This window comes from Ursus americanus, chromosome 1, assembly GCF_024610735.1.
Source record: "Ursus americanus isolate L20-20 chromosome 1, mUrsAme1.1.p, whole genome shotgun sequence".
Taxonomy (NCBI): Eukaryota; Metazoa; Chordata; class Mammalia; order Carnivora; family Ursidae; genus Ursus; species Ursus americanus.
The window spans coordinates 3,346,766-3,368,142 of NC_142127.1; the positions used below are offsets into that span (position 1 = coordinate 3,346,766).

Genomic DNA, 21,377 nt, shown 5'->3' on the forward strand with positions numbered 1-21,377 from the left:
AGGGATTGGCTCTGCTTGGGTCATGTGCTCATCCCTGAGCCAGTTGTTACAGCTTGGGTGAATGGCTTGCCTGGGGTACCTACACATAATGGCACAAGGGACATGGCTGCACCAAACCACACCAAACGAGGAACGAGTCCATAAAGAAAGTAGGTCCATTAGCTGAGCAGACCACATCGGCTGCATCGACTATCCTCTGTATACAGCCATCATTTACATGGTCCCTTCTGATATTCCAGGGGCTTTATGTGTAATGTTCATCATTTTCACAATTATGTAAAGAGATTCACCCCCATATTACAGATGAGGCTTGAACTGTTTAAATAATATAGCCAAGGATGGAAAAGTGGTCAATGGAGGACCTGACTTCTGACTCAAGATCTGTCTGCTCCTCCTACAATATCCTGGTGGCCTTCTACAAGTGAGAGGGAGTGAGGATAATCTGTCAGGGGGCCCTTCTTGGACATACATCACACATAGGGTGCCCTGAAATAATGCTTCTGGAAAGACAAATCCCCTTCTGGTTCTGCCTGCAGATTCTCCTGGATTTTCCATCTTTCTAAGAGATGAAGCCTGCTGTCCCAGGAGGAATAGCTGGGCTATTCCAGTCATTGGAGATGGCCAGGTGCTGACTGATCTCAGCCTAGGACCTACACTGTGCCCTGTACCTTTGCGTAAACCCACCGGTCTTCTCTGAGTCTCCATTGTTATATAATTATGGCAAAAATCTGACTGCTATTGAACACAGGATTCTTCTGACAGTCACAAGCGTATAAATAAAAAATCTTGCTTCATAGGATGGAATGGTGGTGGTGATCATGACCGTGAGAACTTCTTATTCAATTCTTGAAGGACCGAAGGAAAACAGGGAGGCAGTGTTATTTTCTCTCCAAGAGAAAGGATGACTGCCCTTTGCTTGTATGAGTTCTTCGTGATTTGGAAAATCATTTCCTCAGACCTCACAGTTCAGCCATGCAGGTCGGCAGGCACAGCACGCCCAGGCTGCCTTTGTGCTTATGGTTTCTGCACTCCTGCCATACTGTGGTTTCCCAGCCAGCACCCCAGGGGAGAGCTTCCTCATTTCAATTCGTACTTTTAATAGCATTTCTTTCTGATCACAAAAATAGTATTTGCACAAAGTTTGGAAAATAAAAAAGTGAGGGGAAAGAAACTCACCCCGAATTGCTCCATCCAGAGATATAAACCACATTTGGATAGCAGCTGACGCTATAATAATATACAAGTTAATATCCTGCATTATTCTGTTAACACATTAGTGGCCTTTCCCCATCACAAAAGACTTCGTAAGCATTGTTTTGGTAAACATTTCATGCATTGCTATACTATAGTTAATTGCACAGGGCAATAGGCCTTTGTGCAGAGGTCTGGGAGTGGGCTGGACAGCTGGGCCCTCAGGGTCTTCTGTGCAGAGCTGAAGGGACACAGGAGCTGGAGACCTGGGGCCTGAAGGGGCAGAAGGAAAGGCAGGCCCAGAACACGTTACATATTTGCTTGTCTGTTCATTTATTCTTGTCTTGCTATTTGAGGCTCCACTAGGCACCAGGTTCCCTTCCTGTTCTTCTGCCAATGCCCATGTCAGGTCTTCAACATCCCTCCCTCAAAGAGCCTCCCTGACCCTTCTCAGGCCCCATCCTGTCCCAGATGTGGTGTGCTCCTGGGAAAGGGGCCCCCCACAGAACCCACTGCTGTTTCTGCAGAGCCTAGCTCAGGACCAGTACTTAGCAGGTGTTCAGAAATGTTTGGAGCCTGAGGGACTGAGCAAACAGGAACAATAACAGCAAACAAAGGCAATAAATAGCTAACACTCCTGTTCTCAGTTTTGCATTATTATAATTAAGGTGACAGAAATCTGTGTGATTAAAGCCTTACTAAAATTTTAAATTATTTCCTAGACTTGAAATTCTAGGATTGAAGAAAGTAGGCATTTCGATGAGTCTTAACACATATTGCAAGACCACTTTTCAGCAATTCCATTTTCTGTTATACTCTCAGAAGCAGTGAATGTGAGTGTCTGTCTCTCTGGTTGTAAGTAATGTAATTTAAAATCTGTGCACTGATTTGATGAAAGTAGAGGCAAGAATGATATATTTCATTGATTTAATGAATGCTTTTTAAATTTTCTGGTAAGACTGGACTTTTAAAGTTTTTTTTTTTTTAAAGTAATCTCTATACCCAGTGTGGGGCTCGAACTCATGACCCTGAGCTCAAGCGTCACATGCTCCTCTCACTGATCCAGCCAGGCACCCCCAAGACTGAAAAAAACAAATTTTTTTAAAAGATTTTATCTATTTGTGAGAGAGAGGGAGGGAGCCTGAGCACAAGCAGGGGGAGCAGTAGAGGGAGAGGGAGAAGCAGGGAGGCTGATGCAGGGGCTCCATCCCAGGACCCCATTATCAAGCCCTGAACCACCCAGGTGTCCCAAGACTGAACTTTTAAAACCTGCTTATTGATCATATGAATCTCCAATTTTGTGAATGGTCCATTTGTGCCATTTGCCCAGTTATATTGGTATCTTAGTGTTTTTCTTGTGAACTATGAGAGCTCTATTTTATTTTCAAAAATAATTCCCTCGTTTCTAACACTTTACTTTTTTTATGTCAAATTTCTTTTCAAAATGGAAATACCTTTATTTTTGTGTGTATGTGTGATAGTGAAAACAATAGGCTATCATGGTAAAAAAAATCAGACGTTATAGGAAATCATAAAGAAGAAAGTAAAAATCTCCTACATTCCTACCCCTTGGATTGTAACTAACATTTTTGGACCATGTCCTTCCAAACTTAACATTATGTGTTAACGGTATTTTCTGAAGTTTAAAAAATTTAAATTTTTATGTACCCTCAAGCTAGCATTGTTTATTTCAAAATATCTTCCAGTGCTTTTGTGTTTAAAAAAACCTTTCTACTCTAGAGATCATATTAAGAATTACCATGTTTAAAGATATAGCTTCATGTGTGTGTTTAGTTATGAAGGCCATACAGCATATTATGGAATATTTAGGAAATTAAGAGGAAAAAATCAACCATAATGCTTTAAACTTAAACATGTCTATTTCTTTTGTGCATGGTCCTTTTGAGTCTTGGATCATGAGCACTTGTATTTATTTTTAGTGGTTGCAAGGATAGTGCACACACAGTTTTTGGTCTTCTCCCTTTCACTCACGATTATACTCTAAGCATTATTTTCATGTTGCTACATCTCTGCAATCGTTGTTTATTTACTTATTTTTATTTTTTATTTTTTTAAAGATTTTATTTATTAATTTGACAGAGATAGAGACAGCCAGCGGGAGAGGGAACACAAGCAGGGGGAGTGGGAGAGGAAGAAGCAGGCTCATAGCGGAGGAGCCTGATGTGGGACTCGATCCCAAAACGCCGGGATCACGCCCTGAGCCGAAGGCAGACGCTTAACGACTGCACCACCCAGGCGCCCCTGCAATGGTTGTTTAGAATGATCTACCCATGGCCCCTTCGGTCGCTGTGCAAGCCAGCTGACTCTATCCTGCTGATAACCATCTAAGTTGCTTCTAATTTTTTTGTCCAGTAATATTTTGAAACACCAAAGTCCCGCAAAGCAGAATCTCCCACTGCTCCCTGGGGGCCAACCAGAATACAGTTTGACTTCTGCTCATTTCCTCCTTTCTTCAGAGGAGTGTTGGGAGAAATTGCTTTTAGGGAATGGTTAGGAAAACGACAATCATAAAATTAGGAAAAGAGACCATGAAGTGAAAGCACGTGAGCTTTTAGAAGAAAGTTGCTTTAGCAACTCAGGCTGTGCTGTTTAGGTTTTGTTTTTGTAACTCAAGAATCGGTCATGAGTTTACAATATAATAGTAATTTTGACAAAATGCTTTCCTCGTGCAATGCTTGGTGTTTTTTTCTGGGAAGCAGTTCAGTGTCTCAGCTGAGGGCTTTAGGGCAGGAAGACCTGTGTTTGCATATCTGCTTATCTCTTGTGACCTTCAGCAAACCTCCATCTATCTTTCTGCAAAATTGGAGTAATAATAGGCCAGGAGGGAGGACTGGTTAAGAGCATCCCCTCTGGGCACAGAGCAGTAATGGGAAGAACCAGGAGGAGTAGCCAGAGTTCAGGGGGCCTCCGAGGCAGAGGGAAGCCAGTACCTTTTATTCCCGGGCCTCGGTTTCTCTATTTGTATTGGGGGGGGGGGCTTGGTGTATGGTCTGCAAAACCTTTCCTGCTGCTCCCAGGGACCCCTGCCCTGGCTTCTGTCCACTCTCCTCAACAGAGCCTCCAGGACTCCTTTCTCTACTCAGCTCCACCAACAGTCCCTGAGAAATCTTCCAGGGCTGTTCCTGGCCTCCAGGACAGCAAAGGGCTGTGGCATCCTTCATAGCCTCTGACGTGATTTGGGGGAGGGGTGTGAGTGGGATCAGTAGATTCAATACATATTTATAAATTTCTAATAAGTGTCATTGATTTGTCAGTCTTTTTTTTTTTTTTCTCAGCACAGAAGAGAAGACAGCCCACAGTGTAGTGGTTGAGACCCTGGAATGCAGAATCAAGAGATTTGGTTTCAGGTCTGTGCCTCCTTTGTAAAATGGGAATGATAATAGCACCCACCTCCTAGGACTGTCATGGAGGGATTTAGCAGAGTGCCAGGCACACAGTAAGAGCTCAGTAATGTTAAATTGTTGTAATAATAATAATAATAATAATGATAATAATCAGCAAATGGGAAGATGGAGCGCCTGGTTGTCATGGAACTAGGTGCCAGGGACAGAGATGTGAAGTTGTCCCAGAGGCCCCCAGAGAACCCAGGTGGAAACCGGTGAGTCTATAGGCCAGGAGGAGGCGGAACGTCTAGGGTGAGGCCAGAGCCCAGCCCCAGGCAGGAAAGTGGCCTCTTGCCGCAGGCTCGCAGCCGGGGCTCTCCGATTCCAGGGGCACGCACCACTATCAGCACTTAAACCCCGTGTTTGAACGCACCCGTCTCAAACCAGCCTCCTCTCCCGGGAGGACTGGCATCTTAGTCTCCGCCCCGGGGCGGTATCATAGGAGCGTCCCAGGAGTCCCAGTGGGCCGCAGCTCCCGGCACCCGCGCGCACCGCTCCCTCCTTCTTAGCCAAGTGTTCCCGCGCCCGCAATGGCCCTTTAAAAGGCAGAGTCTAGTCCAGAGGGGGCGGGCGGGGGGCGCTGACCGCCGCCCAAAGCCCGGCCCCTCCTCCCTGCCCCTCCCTCGGTCCGTCCCTCCCTGGGTCCCCGCGTCGCTCGCCGGCTCGCTCGTTCGCCGGGCGCACGCTCCGCCTCCGTCAGTCGGCTCGGCTGTCTAGTGCGCGGCGTGGAGCCGGAGCCGGGGCCGGACGCGCGGCTAGGGGCTGGGGGCTGGGAGATCGGCGCCCGCCACTGGGCGAGGCCTGAGCCGCGATGGCCGAGATGGGCAGCAAGGGGGTGACGGCAGGGAAGATCGCCAGCAACGTGCAGAAGAAGCTCACGCGCGCGCAGGAGAAGGTGAGCGAGCCCGATCCCCGGCCTCCGCGCGGTCCGGGCCACCTGTCCCCCTTGGCCCCCCCCTCCACCCAGGGGTTGGTCCTCACCGGGGATCGGGCGCTGTCACCTCCGAACGACCGCTGCCGAGGGCCTTCGGGGTTCCATAGGCTGCGGCCCCCAGCGTTTTGGGAGCCTCTCGGGTCCGCGTCTTCTCTCTCCCCACCCCCAGCGGGGGCAGAAGAGGGCGCAGCTGTCCCCTCAACCCCCCCCCCCGCTCCCCCCGCTCCCCCCACCCCCAGCTTTGTATCTTCTCCGCCTGTCTGCAGAGAAGAGGCGGCCCACGCTCTTCTCCGGGCGCGAGGTCCAGTAAATCCCGCCCTGGAGGCCGAGGGCCGGGAGGCTGGGAGGCGAGGTGGCGCCTCTAGTCCCCCAGCCCCACGCGGGCCACGCGGGCGGGGCCGGCAGTGGGGGGGGGGGGGAAGAGGGTCCTGCCCCTTGTGTCCCAGGGCCGCTCTGCTCCGGGAATCCCGAGGCTGCCCCTCAGCCCTCGGGTGCCAGCGCGCTAGCTCCAGGCCTCTGGGCGCTTCCTGCGTCCGCCGTTCCCTCCTCCCCACCCGCTTCTCCACCTTCTGTCACCGCCGGCCGAAGGAGGGATCGGGTTTCCTTTCCTGAGAGGTGCCCGAGGCCTGGACGCTCCGGCCCGCCCCCCGGGGAGCACAGCACTGCGCGCCCCTCGGGGAGGTGCCCTCGTCCGAGCCCCGGCTTCGCGTTTCCGGCGGCTGGGGAGTGGGTGGTGGCTCCGGCTTTGGGAGCCCACCACCTGGGTGGGGAGCTGGCCCGAAAGAGCTGGGGCCACACCGGGGGCGTGGAGGGTGCCGCAGGAAACCCGACCCTTCAGTGCCCAGAGCAACTGGCAGCAGGCGAAGGGGATGGAGCCAGGGCTTCCCGTGGCACCCTGACAGTGCAGGAAATGCAGTATTGGGGGGCAGGGGTCCGCACCCGTTCAGCTTTCTATTCCGAGCCACCTCTGGTTCATTGAATTGGATCACGCCAGCTGCTGACGCCACTTCCCCTGCCGACTCGGACTCTGAAATCTAGGATTGCAGAATCTGTGCTCCAGCCAGGGTGGTCCCCCAGTGCCCCCCAGCGGAGTCTGCCGTCTCTCCCACCCGACGCTCAGCCAAGAGTGGGAACCCGGCGACAGGCCGGCCTCCTCCAGCCAGTCTGTGGCTGTTTATAAACAATGACTTTTGCAGCTGAGACCTGCGGGCTCCCTAAGGATGTAGCCACGTGATTGGGGGGGGGCAGGGGCTAGCGCTTCCTCAGCGCCTCCCCGAAAGTCCGGCTGCTCATCCTTGTAGTCCCAGGCTAAGGAGATGGGTGGGTGTGCTTGGAGTTCTAGGGCCCTTAGCCAAGCTCCAGATCTGGCCTGCCCCAGCAGCTGTACACCCTTCCCACCGCCCCCACCCCCTTCCTGCCCCTGGCGGGAGGAGGGATTAGAGCACCACGGATAGCTGGCTGGGGGCTGGGAAGACTTCTGAAAGCGTTGGCGGTGGTGGAGAGGGGCAGATGCTGCTGCCCTTGCTTCCTCCCCCCAACCTCCTCCCTCCCAGGACTGGGTAATCCATCTAGGTGCCTGGAGCCGGCAGCTCCGGGCTAAGCCGACTTCCTGCTCCTCAGGGGCTGAGGAGATGAATGGGAAGCAGAAGGTTAGCTGAAACAAGTTCCCTGCCCCCACTCCACTGATGACCTACTCTTCTCTGGCTCCCCTTTGCTCTTTCGGTGTCCCCTTTGCCCCGTTGCCTTGTCTCTGCCGCAGCATCCCTCACTAATTTCAGGGGCAGTAGGCATGATCTATGTCCCCTTCTTGTAAGTGGCAGTATGTCATCACTGACCCCGATGAGTTGCCACCCCTCCCTCTTCAGCTCCTGTTCTATGGCATGGGCAGTTGGCTGACAGCTGGTCGGCCATGGATGCTGGCCTTGGCCAAGGGCTGGCCCTTCCCAAGCCTGGGCTGAAGGGGGCTGGCGTTGTCTAGTGGTACTGCTGCTCTCTTCCCCTCCGGCACTGGCACTGGTTAGGAGACCCTCCCCCATGGGAAGTCAGAGAGCAGCCTTCCTTCAGTCCCCTCCCTTGTTGGCCCTGCTGCAGTACCCCCTTCTGGGGAAGCCCAATGCTTCAACCCACACCAGTCTCTCCCCTTTGCCCTCTTGTGGTTCAGAGTCTGTTGCCGCATGGGTCAACGGCTGCCTCCCCAGCATCTTCTGGTGGTGTTCAGGACCCCGTCTAATTCACATTGCCAGTGGTCTCACAGGCACCCCTGCCCCTGCCTCGCCTGGGCCAAATCAATGAGTAATGGGGGCAGTCCCAGTTGTGTTGCCATAGGAGGGCATTTCCTGACCAGGGACAAGTGGTAGCTTTGGTGCAGGGCCAGGATACTATCCCCATAGGTAGAAGGGCCTCATCTCTCCTTTCCTTCTTTCCCAGTTTCCCTACATCCCCTCTCAGCCCAAATATCCACCAGGACTCAGAGGGTGACAGTGTGGTCAGGGAAGCTTGCCCTCTGGTGCCTGTGGAGCCAGCTCTCCTGTGCCCCCAGCTTAGTGCATCTCTCTATGGGTCTTGGCTTGGCATTACCCATCTCATCTTCCCCTGACCCCTGCATCACTGGTATGGGTGCTCCCCATGAAGGGAGGGCAGATCTGTGTGTGTACCCAGGCATTTACCTGGCCCCAGCAGGTGCAGAGTGACTGTTTATGGACAAACAAGGGCATTTGGGGACTTGGCTTGGGAGCCCTGATGCAGGCCTGTGGGTGGGCTGATTTGGGCTGTGTGCTCCTCTGCTTTCCCTCGTTCAGCAAATTCTGCCTTGGGCATGTGCTGCGTGCCTGGTCCTGGGCCGGGCCCGGGGTGCAGTGGGGAGCGGGGTGTGCATGGCTCTGACTGCTGTGGCGCTTACTGTTGTTGTAAGGTCCCGCGGCCTCTGGCCATGAGGAGGCATAAGAGTGGATTGGAAGGGTCACCAAGGCCTGAGCATGGCACTGCACTGCTCTCCTCCTAGCCCCTGGCTGCCTCCAGAGTGCTGCGGTGCAGAGTGTGTGCCTGGAGCTCGTGCTTGGGGGCGTCATGAGGTCATCTTCTTATTGCATTTGGCTTGTTGGACCCTCTGTGAATGACTTTGTCCATTTTTGGGCCTCAGTAGGGTGGCTGGGCAGAGCCCACATAGGGTGGAGCCTGGGTCAGATGACAGAGGATTAGAGGTTGGCCGGCTGGGCCCCTTGGGGGAGGGGCAGGTGGGGGAGAAGAGACAGCTGGGGTGGGGGTGGAATCTGGCCCTCTGGCCCCTGCCTCTGAGGCCCAATGCTTAGGAGTCCTCATGGAGGGAGGCCAGAGCTGGGCTGATGATGAGCACAAGGAAGAAGGCTCTGGCGGGGGGTGGGGGTGTGTACTCTTCCTGTCCCCTGTGGCAGGCCCTGAGCCTGCTGGGAGTGGGGAGGCCCAGCTGGGAGGGGGCAGGGCCCAGGGCTGGCAAGTCGGAGTAGGTGCTCACCAGAGGGAAGGTGCAATGGCAGTTATTTATAGGACCCTGACACATGGCCATGGTGGCACCATGCTTGTCTGGTGGTCAAGGTCTCCTAACAAAGTAGCTGTAGGGCCTCAGCTGGAGCCCGGCCTGTACAACCAATCCTTGTCCTCACGACAGCCTTAAGAGGAGCCATGCTGCACAGAAGAGCAGGAGCCCTGGGAGGGGGGCCCAGCCGGGTCTGCGGGAGGGCCTGTGAGACAATGGGCGCCTCTCGCCTTCCCGCTTCCCCAGGCCCCAGCCAGAAGTTGCTCCTCTCCCCCCATATTCTGCATTTCTCTGTCCTCATCTTGATGTCCCTCTCTCTGTTCCTGGGTATCTGAGGACTCTTCCTGCCCCTCTCTCTTGTCTGTGCCCACACCCCACCCAATGGCACCTTTTCCTTAGCCTCTCTCTATCTCCCTGCTCTGTGTCTCTTTCCGCTGAGCTGGCACATGGCTCTTGCACCTTTCTACCCTTAGAGCAGCTTCTCCCTGAGCCCGAATTATTGGTGTAGGTGGTTCACCTTGCCTGCTGGAAGGAAGTCTTCTGAGCCAGCCATCATCTCTGGTAGGGTGTCTGTGGGGACTCGGAGGACATTTGGCTAGGGAATGTGGGCATGGAGAGGTTGGAAACATGGCCTCCAGACTTCCCCAAGCTCCAGTGTGTCCTTGCTGGGCTAGGCCCCAGGGGGAGCTGAGTCCCCACTCAGGAGAGTCTGCTGGCTCATGCGGGACTCAGAGTGAGGCAAAGGCTGTTTTGCCCAGGGGTGTGTGGAGAAGGGTGTGCTTCCTGGGCTGCATGGGGCATGGAGAAGGTGTTCCAGGAGGGTCCATGTGGGTCGAGGTATGGGGTGAGAGTGAGCACAGGAGGCCACTAGTTCACTTGAAGAAAAGGGGCACAGTGTGTTGGGAGTGGTAAGGGGTGGCTGGGTGGTAGATTTGGGACAGATTTGATCAAGTCTTGCAGGGAAATCTGTGTATCTCTTGGATTCTCAGAGAAGCCAAGGTTTGAACTCTTCTCCTCCCTTCTTCACAGATGACCCTGTCAGGGGCCCCCTTGTTTTGGCAGCCAGTCCCTGCCCCTGGACTAGGCAATCTTATCCCTTATCCAGCTTATCCAGCTTATCCCTTACGACTGTGTGACTTGGACAACGTGAAGAGATGCTTCTGTCCTTCCCTCCTGATTTAACTCAAGGCCAGGCCTTGGTGGTTCTGTTTCGATCAGGTTCTAGAATCCCTGGGTCCCACCCTCAGCAGTAGGCCTCTTTCTCACCGCAGGAAAAGAGCCTACAAGGATACGTCAGAGAGACAACATGTGTGGGCTCGGCAGGGAGGCAGTCCTCAGTTTCCCTGTCTATCTAGGACCTTGGGCAATTTGTAGGACCTTCGTGTATAAAATGGGGCAATAATGGTTCCTCTGCACATATTCATTTGGGAGAATAAAGCCTTGGACAGGGCCCAGCACATGGCAAGTGCTCAGTGCCAGCTCTGTGGGGCAGGGCAGTACATGAAGATACCCAGGAGCCCACTGTCCCTGCCTAGGCCTGCTTCCCAACCCTCTCCCTGCGAGTGTCCATTTCAGGCCTCTATAGATAGCTAATCCCTGCTGAGCCCTTAGCTGGTCAGGGCTTATGATGCCCCAGTGCTGGGGTGGTGGTGGTGCTGGTAGTGTGTATGTGTGTGTGTGTGTGTGTGTGTGTGTGTGTGTGTGTGTGTGTGTAGACGGCCAGCCTACAGCAGGGGAGGGAATCAGACAGTTCTGGAGTGAATCTTAACTCACCTTACACAGAAACTTAGTGGCTCTGGGTAAGTTTCTCCCCTCTCTCCGGGCTGCTTTACTTTGGCCATCAGTAAAGTGATGCGGGTTTGCTTATTCATTCTTCTACTCATGAAATGAACATCGGGCATCCACTAGGTGCTGGGCACTCCTCTAGGGACAGGGAGTACAGGGCTGCACAAAACCAAGCCCTGCCCTCAGGGAGCTGACATTCTAGTGGGGGGAGATGGTAGAGAGGGAAACAACCGGCGCTGGCAGGTAGTGAAGCAGGAGGGGGCCTTTCACTTTCCTCAGTGGAATCTGATTAATGGGCTCCACCTTTCCTGAGCATCCCTAGTACCCCTGCTGAGGACTCAGGTGTGGATGTGAACGTGGGTGCTCACACAGTTCGTGGGATTGGCTGGGGAGAGGCTGAGTGGAAGCTTCTGGTCTGCAGGTAAGAGGGCACCTGGGGGAGGAAGGCTTTCTGTGGGATGTCACCTGGGTATGTTGTGTTTTTCTAAAGCCTCTTTGGCAAGGTTTCTTTTGGGATTAAAGGTACAAAGGAAAGGATGCCAATGCTAAAACCACTCAGCAGGGCACTGACAGGACAGGCCTGGGCAGCTTTGGAGGCTGGGCTGGGTCTCTGGATGTAGGATGGGAGGACAGGGTGGGGGCAGACTGGGCCCTGAAAGAGGAAGAGGGAAGCACCGAAGATGGCCCAGACTTGGGGGCAGGCACTTGTAAGACTTTAGAAAGCTGAGTTTGCATGGCTCCCCGGGCATTACTGCCTTTGGCAAGTCTCGTTCACCTCTCTGAGCCTATTTCCTCACCTGATAGAGGTACCGTGTGCCACACAGCGTGCTGTGCAGATTAACTGGACACAAGCGAAGGGCAGGGCTCGTCCTTCCCCAGAGGAGCTGCTCTTGTGCTGTGGAAGGGGCCCTCTCATGGGAACTGGCTGGCCCTGGGGCTCCTGGGGCCTCCCCAAAGAGGCTGCCACCTTCCAAAGAGGCCACCCACTTGTGGACTGGGCAGCAAAGCAGGCTCCGTGCTGAGGGCTGACAGGGGTCAGGGTTGGGCAGTTGAAAAGGGAAAGGCAGGCCCATCGTGCTCCACGGGAAGCCTTTGTCAAATATTAACTCAATCATAACAGCCGTGCTTTATTGTGTACCTGCTGAGTGCCAGGTACTCGGTAAAACTTATCATCCCCACCGCAACCAGGTGAGGTCATGATGATTCCCGCTGAGCAGTTGAAGAAACTGAGGCTGAGCAGTGGTGTGACTTGCCCATGGGCTCTCCCGGTCAACTGTCTGGCTTACCACCCTCTGGTGGAGCCATGCAAATGAGATGAGATTCTCTAGAGAGGACCCTTCCTGACCCCTCCTGAGCAAGAAGGCCTTGTCTATTAGGGGGATCATTTGACAGATTTGGGTCCCCAAAACCTTCTTCCTCCCCCATTAAAGGAGATTTGAGGGCCCTTATCCCCCACTGGATTCTCACCTGAGTGTGACCTTTACCCTTTTAGGATGTGTGGTGGGCTCTGGGGTGAGAGGACGGCCTGAGGTTTCTTGATACAGTCTAACGCAAGAGTTTCTGCAAGAAAATGTGGACAAAGGAGGCAATGTGGTGTGTATATGTGTGTATGTGTTTTCCTAAATATAAAAGCTGCAAGTTCATTCAGTATAAAGAAACCCTCTTTATTCTGAGAGTCTGTCTACTTTTGTTTATGTTGTTGCAACAGTGTTTCTTTTATGAAATGATGTTAATACTAGTTATTTTTTAATGTTCTTGGGGAGGAAATAGTCATGCAGCTGACCACACATACAGATTCGCACGCACGCACTCACGCACACAGAAGTCTTTTCCTGGAGTGGAATCTAAAAGTCTGGGACCCACTGCCTCAGGGGAGCTTGCTGCCCACCCCTGTGGACTGGCTGTGTGCAGTGGGAAGGCAGCTTTCCTGGGTGCAGGCTTGAGTCTGGCCTACGGTAGCATGGGGCCAGCCCCCTAGAAGATCTGCTCCCTGAGGGTGGGTCCTGCCTCCTGCAGTGGCATGGCTTCTCCCAGTGCAGTGCACAGTATGTGCTCACAGGGATGCATGAATTTTTCAGGCAGGGCCGGCAGAGGCCCGGGAGATCCCCTGGGTTTTCAGGGTGCAGGGTGGGTAGGGTAGGGCAGCTGGGGCTGTAGGATTTCAGGCTTTCAGGGAGCAGAGGAAGCCACAGTTAGAGCTCAGTGCTTGGAGTCGGATGGAGGGGGCACTTCCCCCCGGCCACAGGCCACTCTGAGGGACTCAGGCATCACTGCAGAGTACCATCTCCCACAGTAAAATGGCCCAGGACTGTGGTGGAGCTTACTTGAGCCAGGGGCTGCAGTGCTTGGGCCCAGAAACTGAGGTTCTCAGGAGTGGGCTGGGGCCCTGCTGGGGAGCCCGGCCTGGCTTTAGGCCAGATGCCAGAGAGGGCTTGGCCTGAGCCGTCTTCCAGAGTCTTCTTCCAACCTGAAACAGCTTTTAGGTGACAGAAATGCCAGGGATCGATGATCTGGGGGGCTGTGTGGTTTGCTGGACCCATGACTTCACTGTTAGGGCCAGTGAGCTGCCGCCCTCAGACCCATTTCCACTGTACTCTCTGCAGGGCTTCTTCTCTCTGCTTCCTGGACCTCACCTTCAACCCCACTGCCCAGCAGATGGGGTGGGATTGGGGCCCCAGTGTGGGCCACCAATGGGAGTCGGAGCCTGGCTGCAGACAGTCGCGTCAGGGCACAGAGAGCCATGGTGCCCTGGGGGTGGGCATTCGTGCCTCCCATGCTGTGCCCAAGCCTGGGGCCATGGGCCAGCCTCTGCAGAAGGGTGGTGAGCTGCAGACATGTCCGCCTCTGCAGTGCGGGGGCCGCAACAGCTGGGGAGTGAGTGGGCGTTTGCTAGCGACAGTCACCACAGGCCTGCAGGGAGGGAGTCCTACCGGCTGGTGCGGGGCTCCGAGGTCTTCTAGGCCTCGGCAGGCCAACCTGTCCTGGAGCTCCCAGGGCACCTTCACAGGGACGTCCCTGCTGGCGTCTTGTTTTAGATGCCTCAACTTACATTGAGTTAGTTCCCTCAGGTTGTGATGACCTTATTTCTTCTGGCTGTCATTCCCTTGTTTGTGGCTTGCACACTGTGGGCCGGGATGCTGAGGTGCTGAGGGTACTGAGAGAGAACCTGCCCCTGCCCTCAAGGAGCTCCCAGTGCCCATGATGGCACTGGGCAGAAATTGAGGCAAGGGTGCCGGTGCGTGAAGAGCTTCTCATCCAGCCTGGGCAATCAAGGAAGTCTCCTCGGAGGAGGCACCTGAGCTGAGTTTGAAAGGCAGAGGAGGTGGGTTGTGAGATGGGCAGGCATGTTTCTGGCAGCCTGTCCAGGGTGGCTGGGATGCGTGTGAGTGAGGGTGGTCAGGGTGAGGCCCAAGACTGAAAGGACTGGGACCTGGAGGACTGGAAGGGACCCCAGACCCCTATGTGCCTCAGCCCACTCACATTTCTTACTCACCTTTCTTCCTCACATGTTGCCTGAGCCATTTGTCTGTTTGTCTGTCTTCCAGTCTGGGCTTAGCCAAGAGCCTGGTGTCTCACTGTCCTGGGCTGAGGGAGCCCCTGGCTTTCTGAGGAAAAGGAGGAGACCTGGGGTGAGGGGGTGAGTCCTGAGTCCTCTGAGTCCCCTTTTCCCTGAGGAAATGACCTCAAGCTTGACCAGGTTAGCATCCAGGAAGGCACAAGGGGGTCTGGGGTTGGGCTGCCATCCTGGAGTCTACCCTGTCAGGGCCAGGATCACAAGGGCTGGCTGGGTGATGTCTGTTCCCCAGGCTTGCTAGAAAGGCACAACATCCTATACTTCCCACCTCACATGTGTACCTGCTTCTTTGTTTTGGGGCCCCAAGGTGACACTTGGGGGGGGATGACACTGCTAGGCATGGAGAGCCTAACAGCTGGAGGGGGGCCGTCAGTGCATCAGTTCACCCCTCTTCCAGGCACCCCTGTGTGCTCTGCCCTTCGTGGCCGGGCCACTGGTCAGATGGCCATGGGGGAGTCCCCAAGCTCCTGGGTCAGAGCAGGGGAGGGTCCTCAGGAGAGGAGGGTCCTCAGGGGAGGAGGGGTCATGTCAGCGGGTGGGGGCCTCTGGCTGTAAGGGCAGACTGCTGGGAGAGGAGTGGACACTAGGAACAGTAATGTCGGTAATGTACAGATGGAGTCTCAGAGGGCAGCGCTGGCTGGTGAGGCTTGTTGGGGTTTCCACTCAGGCCTGTGGCTGGAGGAGCCATCAGAGGCCATGGGGCCGGAAGGGGGATCGGGTGACGGTAGAGCCTTTGTCAGACTGGCCCTTTTTCCAACAGCTGCTGCTACTTTCTTTGGACCCTTTGGTCAGCTCAGCCTCTCCCCAGGACTGTCGCCAACATGCCTGAGCCCTCGGCGAGCCTGGGCCCGCCATTGGGCACCAGGGTCAGACCTGGCACAGGAGACCCGGGCCGGGAGAGGCCCCTCAAGGGGGCCCCCGCTCCCTACCCCCATCCACCATGGCGCCCCTATTTCTCTGCTCTGGGATGCCAACCACTCTGCCAGGACATGATAACTATCTCGGGGTCAGATATAGGTGGTGGGTGGTTGCAGGTGCTAACCTGGGGCCACAGAACACTGGCAGCTGGGCAAGGGCAGAGGATAAATTGAACCGGTGTTAAGAGGTGTGTGTGGGAGGAAGACAGACCCTAACTGAGAGGATGGAGTGTGGTCCCAGTGACCACTTGCCTACTCTGTGGTCTGGGGCAAACTGTGTCCCCATTTCCTCCTCCGTACATGGGAACAAGAGTACCTGCCCCCACGGGCTTGTGGAGAGGGCGCAGGAGGAAGTGACGTGATCAGTGCCTGGTCCCTGGTGGGCACTGACACGTGGGTTTTTTCCCAGGGAGCATCTTGGGGTAGCCCCCGAGAACCCACAGGTATGGGCCATTCTGGCTTTTGTGTTTTGAGCTGTTCGTTTTGCTTATGACAGGATTCTTAAAATTGAACTGTGGTGTACATTTTATCCCTCTTTATTCCTGTACTGGCTGAAAAAGCTAAATTGAGAGGGGCGTGGTATTATCTCCTCCAGGAGGGAAGTCAGAGCCCCCTGAGCCAGAGCCCAATTGAATGAGGTCGGGGAAGGACACATGGTTCCAAGTGGGCTGTGCTTTCAGGGACCAGATGAGGGGCATGGAGCAAGGGTCAGAGGTGAGGGGTCGCCCATCATTCATTCATTGGGGGAGCCTCATGTGCAGCAGAAGAGCACAGGCTTGAGAGACCTGGCTTGAACCCTGGCTTGGCCTCCAAACCTCAGCGTGCCCATCTGGGAACTCGAGAAGCACGAGATCCTCTTCTCAGTGAGATAAGGTGAACTCGGCTCGTGGCAGAGCTGTGTCCCTGCTGGGTCCAGCTGGCTCTAGAGGGTTCGGGGGGGAGCACAGTCTTCTTATATCTGCAGTATTGTGTAATTTATGAAGAACTCTCACAACTACCTTTTTTCATTTGATTCATTGTCTCGCTGACCTGTGAGGTAGGCAGGACTGGATTATGGTTCCATTTGGCAGACGAGAGCACTGAGGCTCAGGGAAACCTGGAATTTCCTCCCTTCCAGCCATCAGACTTGGCTCTAGGTTGACCTTTCCCAGGTGCTGCCACCCCCATATCTGAATCCAGGACTGGGGAGAGACTTTTTTTTTTTTTTTTTAAGTAATCTCCACACCCAATGTGGGGCTCCTGGGGCTCGGACTCATGACCCTGAGGTCAAGAGTCCCTTGCTGTATGGACTGAGCCAGCCTGGCCAGCCGGGCTCCCCTAGGGAGAGACTGCTGCAGTGCAAACGTGCATGCCTCTGTGTGTGTGTGTGTGTGTGTGTGTGTGTGTGTGTGTGTGTGTGGTGGGGAAGCTGACCCTTGGTTGCCCCGGGAGGCAGGCACAGCAGAGGAGAAGATGAAGCTATAGAACTGGCCCTTCACTGAGCTGGGGGTCTCCTCATAGCCTGGCGTCCACCAACCAACTGCACGAGGGGGGTGGGAACCTGACTGCCCCCAGGAATTAAGGGACCCTAGAGGATCAGATTTGGGCAGAGCTGGCCTGATCTGCACTCCTTGGGGAACCAGAAAGTAGAGAAGGAGATGCAGGCACTATAGCTCCCAGCTCCCATGAAAAAAGAGTTGGAGGTTCCTGGGGGAGGGGACACTTAAGGATGAGCTAATGGCTGGCGGTGTGAGCTGAGTCTTAATCTAAAATGAGAAACAAAATCCACAATTAATTGGATGCATTTGCTGAACCTGGGACAGGACCCAAATACTGTTGTTTTTCTGAAATATAAACTAAGCCACGGGGTGATTTATTTGCATCCCCTCCCCACCCCACAAGGACAGTCTAGCAGTCTGTTCTGGTAATGGACTTGGCTGAGCTGGAATGTCACCACCTTCCCTAAGTTGACCATCTAGCCCTCTTGGTTGAGTGGACTGTGGGAGGAGGCCATGACCAAGGGGGCCCCGGGCCCTTCCTGAGGACACTGGGGGAGGCCCTGCCCTGGATCTGGTGGACCGGTGGGGGCCGCATCCTCATGTCTGAACCTGGCACTGCTGGCCCAGGGCACTGCAGAAACTACCTTGAGGGAGAGCTGAGTCAGCAGCCGGCCAGAACCCGGTGCCTGCATCCTTGCTCTGTGCCACTGCACTCACAGGTCACCCTGCCCGTTGTGCACTCCAAGAGAGCTGGGGAGGCTGCCACCACATTCTGCAGCCAGTGTGGGTGCCACTCCTGAGCAATGTTGTAGAGAGGGAAGCCTCCAGCATACCCTGAGGCCCGGGATTCCAGTTCCTGCTCTCCTTCTCGTTTATCTGGGACTTGGGCCAGCTGCTTAACCCTTCCTGCTTTGGTTTGCTCCTCTGTAGAATGGGGTAAACATCCTCCCTGCTACACCCAGAGTCTTTGAGGGCGGAGGCTGGTCCCACAGTGAGTCTGTGCCCCTGGCCCCTTCACAGAGTAGACACTTAAAGCTAAGTGAGTGGGAGTGTGGGGCTCCAGCGCAGAAGCAATGGTGGAAGGCCCAGGTTCAAATCCTAGCTCTGCTCCTCTCAAGCCCTTGACCTTGGGCAAGTTACTTATCCCCTCTGAGTTTCAGTTTTCCTATTTGTGAGGATTAAATGGGAGAATGGTGTCTCCTTTTCACACCAAGGACAGAAAGTTGGGGTGCCAGCTCACGGAAACAGCTCTACTCTGGGGTGGGGGTGGCTGAGGTGCTTTAGGTGGGCGTGGGGTCCTGTGTGTGTCCTGTTGGGCCAACCTGGCCAAGTCTAGGCCAACCTTGGCCCACCAGTGGTGCAGGAGTCCAGGCCCAGCTTGGACTCTAGATGGTGGGCCTGAGGCCTCCGAGGAGGATGGAAGGAGGCATTGCCTGGAGAGGGCCTCATGGGAGCGGGGGTGGGGCACCGGGTGACAACATGGACCCCCCCCCCTTTTCTTCCCACTCTTGCAGCTCTCCCACTCTGATTTCCTCTCCCTGTAGGCAACAGAATCCCTTCCAGCTTTCAGATGACCCAGAAGTGTCCAGAGCTGTAGCCCGGGATGATGTCTGGGTGCCGACCTTCAGAATCTGGGATCGGGTGTCCATCCCCAGGCCTTGCCCCACTCTGATCTTTCCTGTGTGCCTCCTTTGGCACATTCCCATGATTAAAAAAAAAAATTTTTTTTTTAAAAGATTGGTAATTGTCTGGCTGTTCAACTTCCCCTTTGTGTTGAATTGCGTTCTCCTGGTAAGGAGGGCCCCAGGGGAGGAAGGGGCAGGTGGGCATGAACCCCGCCCCAGTAGGCTTAGAGGGTGTTTTGGAGTTTGCTATGATTTTTTTTTTTGGGGGGGGTCTCTGCCACCCCTCCCTGTCCTCACTGTCTCAGCCCTTCTGGAGCCTTGGTGGGAGCCTGGATGTATTGAGTGGAGGGATGTGGGCAAGATCCCTGGGGTCCCTCCTTAGTTGGTGAGACAGGGGCTCCAGGGCTGATGGTCTGCATGAGCCCTGGGAAGCCGAGATGCCCTTCAGGCCTTTCATGCTCACCTGGTCCTCACTTCCCTCCTTTGATTATAAAGATAGGACTCTGAGTCCTGAAAAGTGATGATGTGCCCAGGCCTCTGGTGGGCCCCACAGCATCCCCCTGAGCTGTCCCCTGGCACCAGTGACGCCTCCAGGCCTCTGCTCCTGTGCACTGATCTCCGGTGTCTGCCAGGCCTTCCCCTTCAGCCTGCCCCTTGGCCACCCCATTTCTCTGACCTCCCCCCAGAAGCACAGAAAAACAGGATGCAGGATTAGTAGAAGGAAGCCTGAAAAACCCTGTCCTGGCCCCTGAATATTCATTCCATCTCCCAGGGGCAGGGGCAGCCATGTGACGTCCCCAGTCTGTTGGTGGTCCCACTTTCTTTCCCCACCCCAGTCTTCACTCTTGACCAGATTACAGATTACCAGGTGGTTAAACACCCCTTCCCCTCTAGTCCCTTCCCAAATCTCCCCCTGCCTCCACTAGTTAAATGCAGTGGAACTAGTCCTTGTCTGCTGGGGAGCACTGAACTAGCCAGTCCTTACCCATTGATTCCCCATCTGTGAAGTTGGGGGTCCCTGTGGTGCCCTCACAGGTACTGGGAACTTGTGTGCAGGCCAGGCCTGAGGCAGGGAAGTCTCGAGTACAGCTCTTGGGCAGATAAGGGCCTGGGAGTGAGGACAGGGGCCGGGATGAGGCCCCCCTCACCCTGACTACTGGGCCATGTGTGGGTTGTCTGCACTTTAGTGGGCCGGACTGGGTGGGAGCTATTTAATGGTGATTGTGGGCATTGCTCCTTTGAATAACAAAAATAACAACAATAACCAAAATAGTAGCAATAATGTGTTTGGAAAAAATAGCACATATCTTCTCTCCTTTAAGTACTGTTTAATAGCTACAATTTCACAGATGTGGACATGGAGGATTCCAATTGGTGAAATAAATGAATGACCTGCTTGCATATTTAGGTCGAACTTCTCTGATAGAAACAGATGTATGCAAAGGGCGAAGGGCATCCAGAGTGGCAAGTGAGTCCCTGTCGCTGGGGTGGAGTCAGGGAAGGCTGCCTGGAAGAGGTGATATGAAAGGCCAGTATGGGCTGGCATCATTAAGGAAGCAGGGTCTCCCTGTGGAGCTTGTGGGTGCCCAGGGCTGAAGTTTCTTGGTCCCCATGCAGGTGGGCGCTTCACCCTCACTTCACCCAGCCCTGGCTTTGTACTCTGCTGAGCTGTGGGCTGGGTCCATGCTTTGTTGCCACCCAGGCTGCTCCCCCACTGAGCTAAGGAAGCAGCTGATGAGGGGTCTGTGGGAGGCGGTGCACTGGAGGGGCACATTCCACCCCTCTGTGGATGGCCCAAGTCCTGGAGCCTGGGGCTGAGAATAGCACCCACACTTGCATGGAGGGGACAAATGGGGTGGGTGGTGGCTCTGGGGGTAATTGTGCTGACATCTCTGAACAGGTGGTGTGGGGTGTTGGGCCAAGGGTGGGGTCATTCCTGCCCTCTGCAGGCCCCATCCAGCATGACAGGAAGCTCTGTGTCACTCCTATGCTGTGGTTGTGAGCCTTCTCTGGACCTCTTCGTCGAGTGGGCTGTATCCCAGTCTCCACGCCAGGAATGTCAAGGCGCATCAGGGCTACTAATGGTGGCTGCTGCTGGTCAGTTGCTATTTGGTTTCCACGGGATCTACCATTTTACCCTCTTACTACCAAAGGGGGCCAGGGTAAGGGGGTGGCTTGCAGGGTCCCTGCAGAGCTGTGGGGTAGAGGAGGCTGCTGAGGGGAGGTGGGGTCGATTGGTGTTTGCTGTCCACCAGGAGTGTTGTGCGTAAGCCTGAGTGAGTCACAGGGAGCAGGCGCGCTCGGTGGCAGGCACCAGGGAAGGCATGTGTGGGCTGGGGATGGGAGGGTGGGGCAGGGTGGGGAATAGTGGGGAGAGGCTTGCCTGAGCTTTCTGGCTTGGGTATAAGGAATCCCAGGTCAAGATAGGGGTAAAGGAATAGATAGGAAATCAGCCACCACTTTGTGCTGGGCCCTCTTACCTACTCAACCATTCTTCATCCTTAATCCTCCCTTGAGGGAGAGGTCTTGGCTCCATTTTACTGATGAGGCTCAAGGCTCAGAAAGGGGTGCTCTGTGCCCAGGGTTGCGCAGCCTGGGCCTGCTCCCTGAATCTTCTGCTGTGGGGCCTCTCACACCAGAAGTCTTGAGCGGGAGATGCTCTTCCCTCTCTCCCCTTCCCTTAGCGGGATAGACACTCTGAGCTGGACGTCCCAGAACAGGAGTGACTGAGAGGGGAAGTGGACAGGAAATGGGGAGTTCAGGAGCCCAATGGTGGGGTCTGCCCTGGCCGCGCTGGGGTCCTGGCTGTTGTGTCCCCATCTCCCTCCCCGACATCTCTGGGCACCTCAGACTTACCATGACCCTCAGCTGTCCCTATCTTGGGTGATGACTGCTCCTTCCCTCTTGTCGCTCAAACCCTGGAATCTCCTTTGCTTCTCTCTGTCACCCCATATTCAG

At 54.9% G+C, this 21,377-nt stretch overlaps 1 protein-coding gene and 1 long non-coding RNA gene across 17 annotated transcripts in view; both read left to right on the top strand.

Annotated features, from left to right (window-relative positions):
• Positions 1-5,110: 5,110 nt before the first annotated feature.
• BIN1 (bridging integrator 1) overlaps positions 5,111-21,377 on the top strand; it is a 55,483-nt gene continuing 39,216 nt past the window's right edge. For 2 of the 16 annotated variants that reach the window (XM_045777677.2, XM_087853335.1), the window contains exon 1: positions 5,111-5,490. In XM_045777677.2, coding sequence (XP_045633633.1) covers positions 5,407-5,490 — 84 coding nt within the window. In that variant the 5' untranslated portion in view covers positions 5,111-5,406. The remainder of the gene's footprint in view (positions 5,491-21,377) is intronic. The other 14 variants (XM_045777680.2, XM_045777664.2, XM_087853353.1 and 11 more) reach the window with 10 other exon arrangements.
• LOC148110707 (uncharacterized) lies at positions 10,847-18,531 on the top strand. Its single transcript, XR_015720947.1, has 3 exons — positions 10,847-12,418; positions 14,371-14,462; positions 18,339-18,531. It is a non-coding gene; the product is annotated as an uncharacterized LOC148110707 (long non-coding RNA).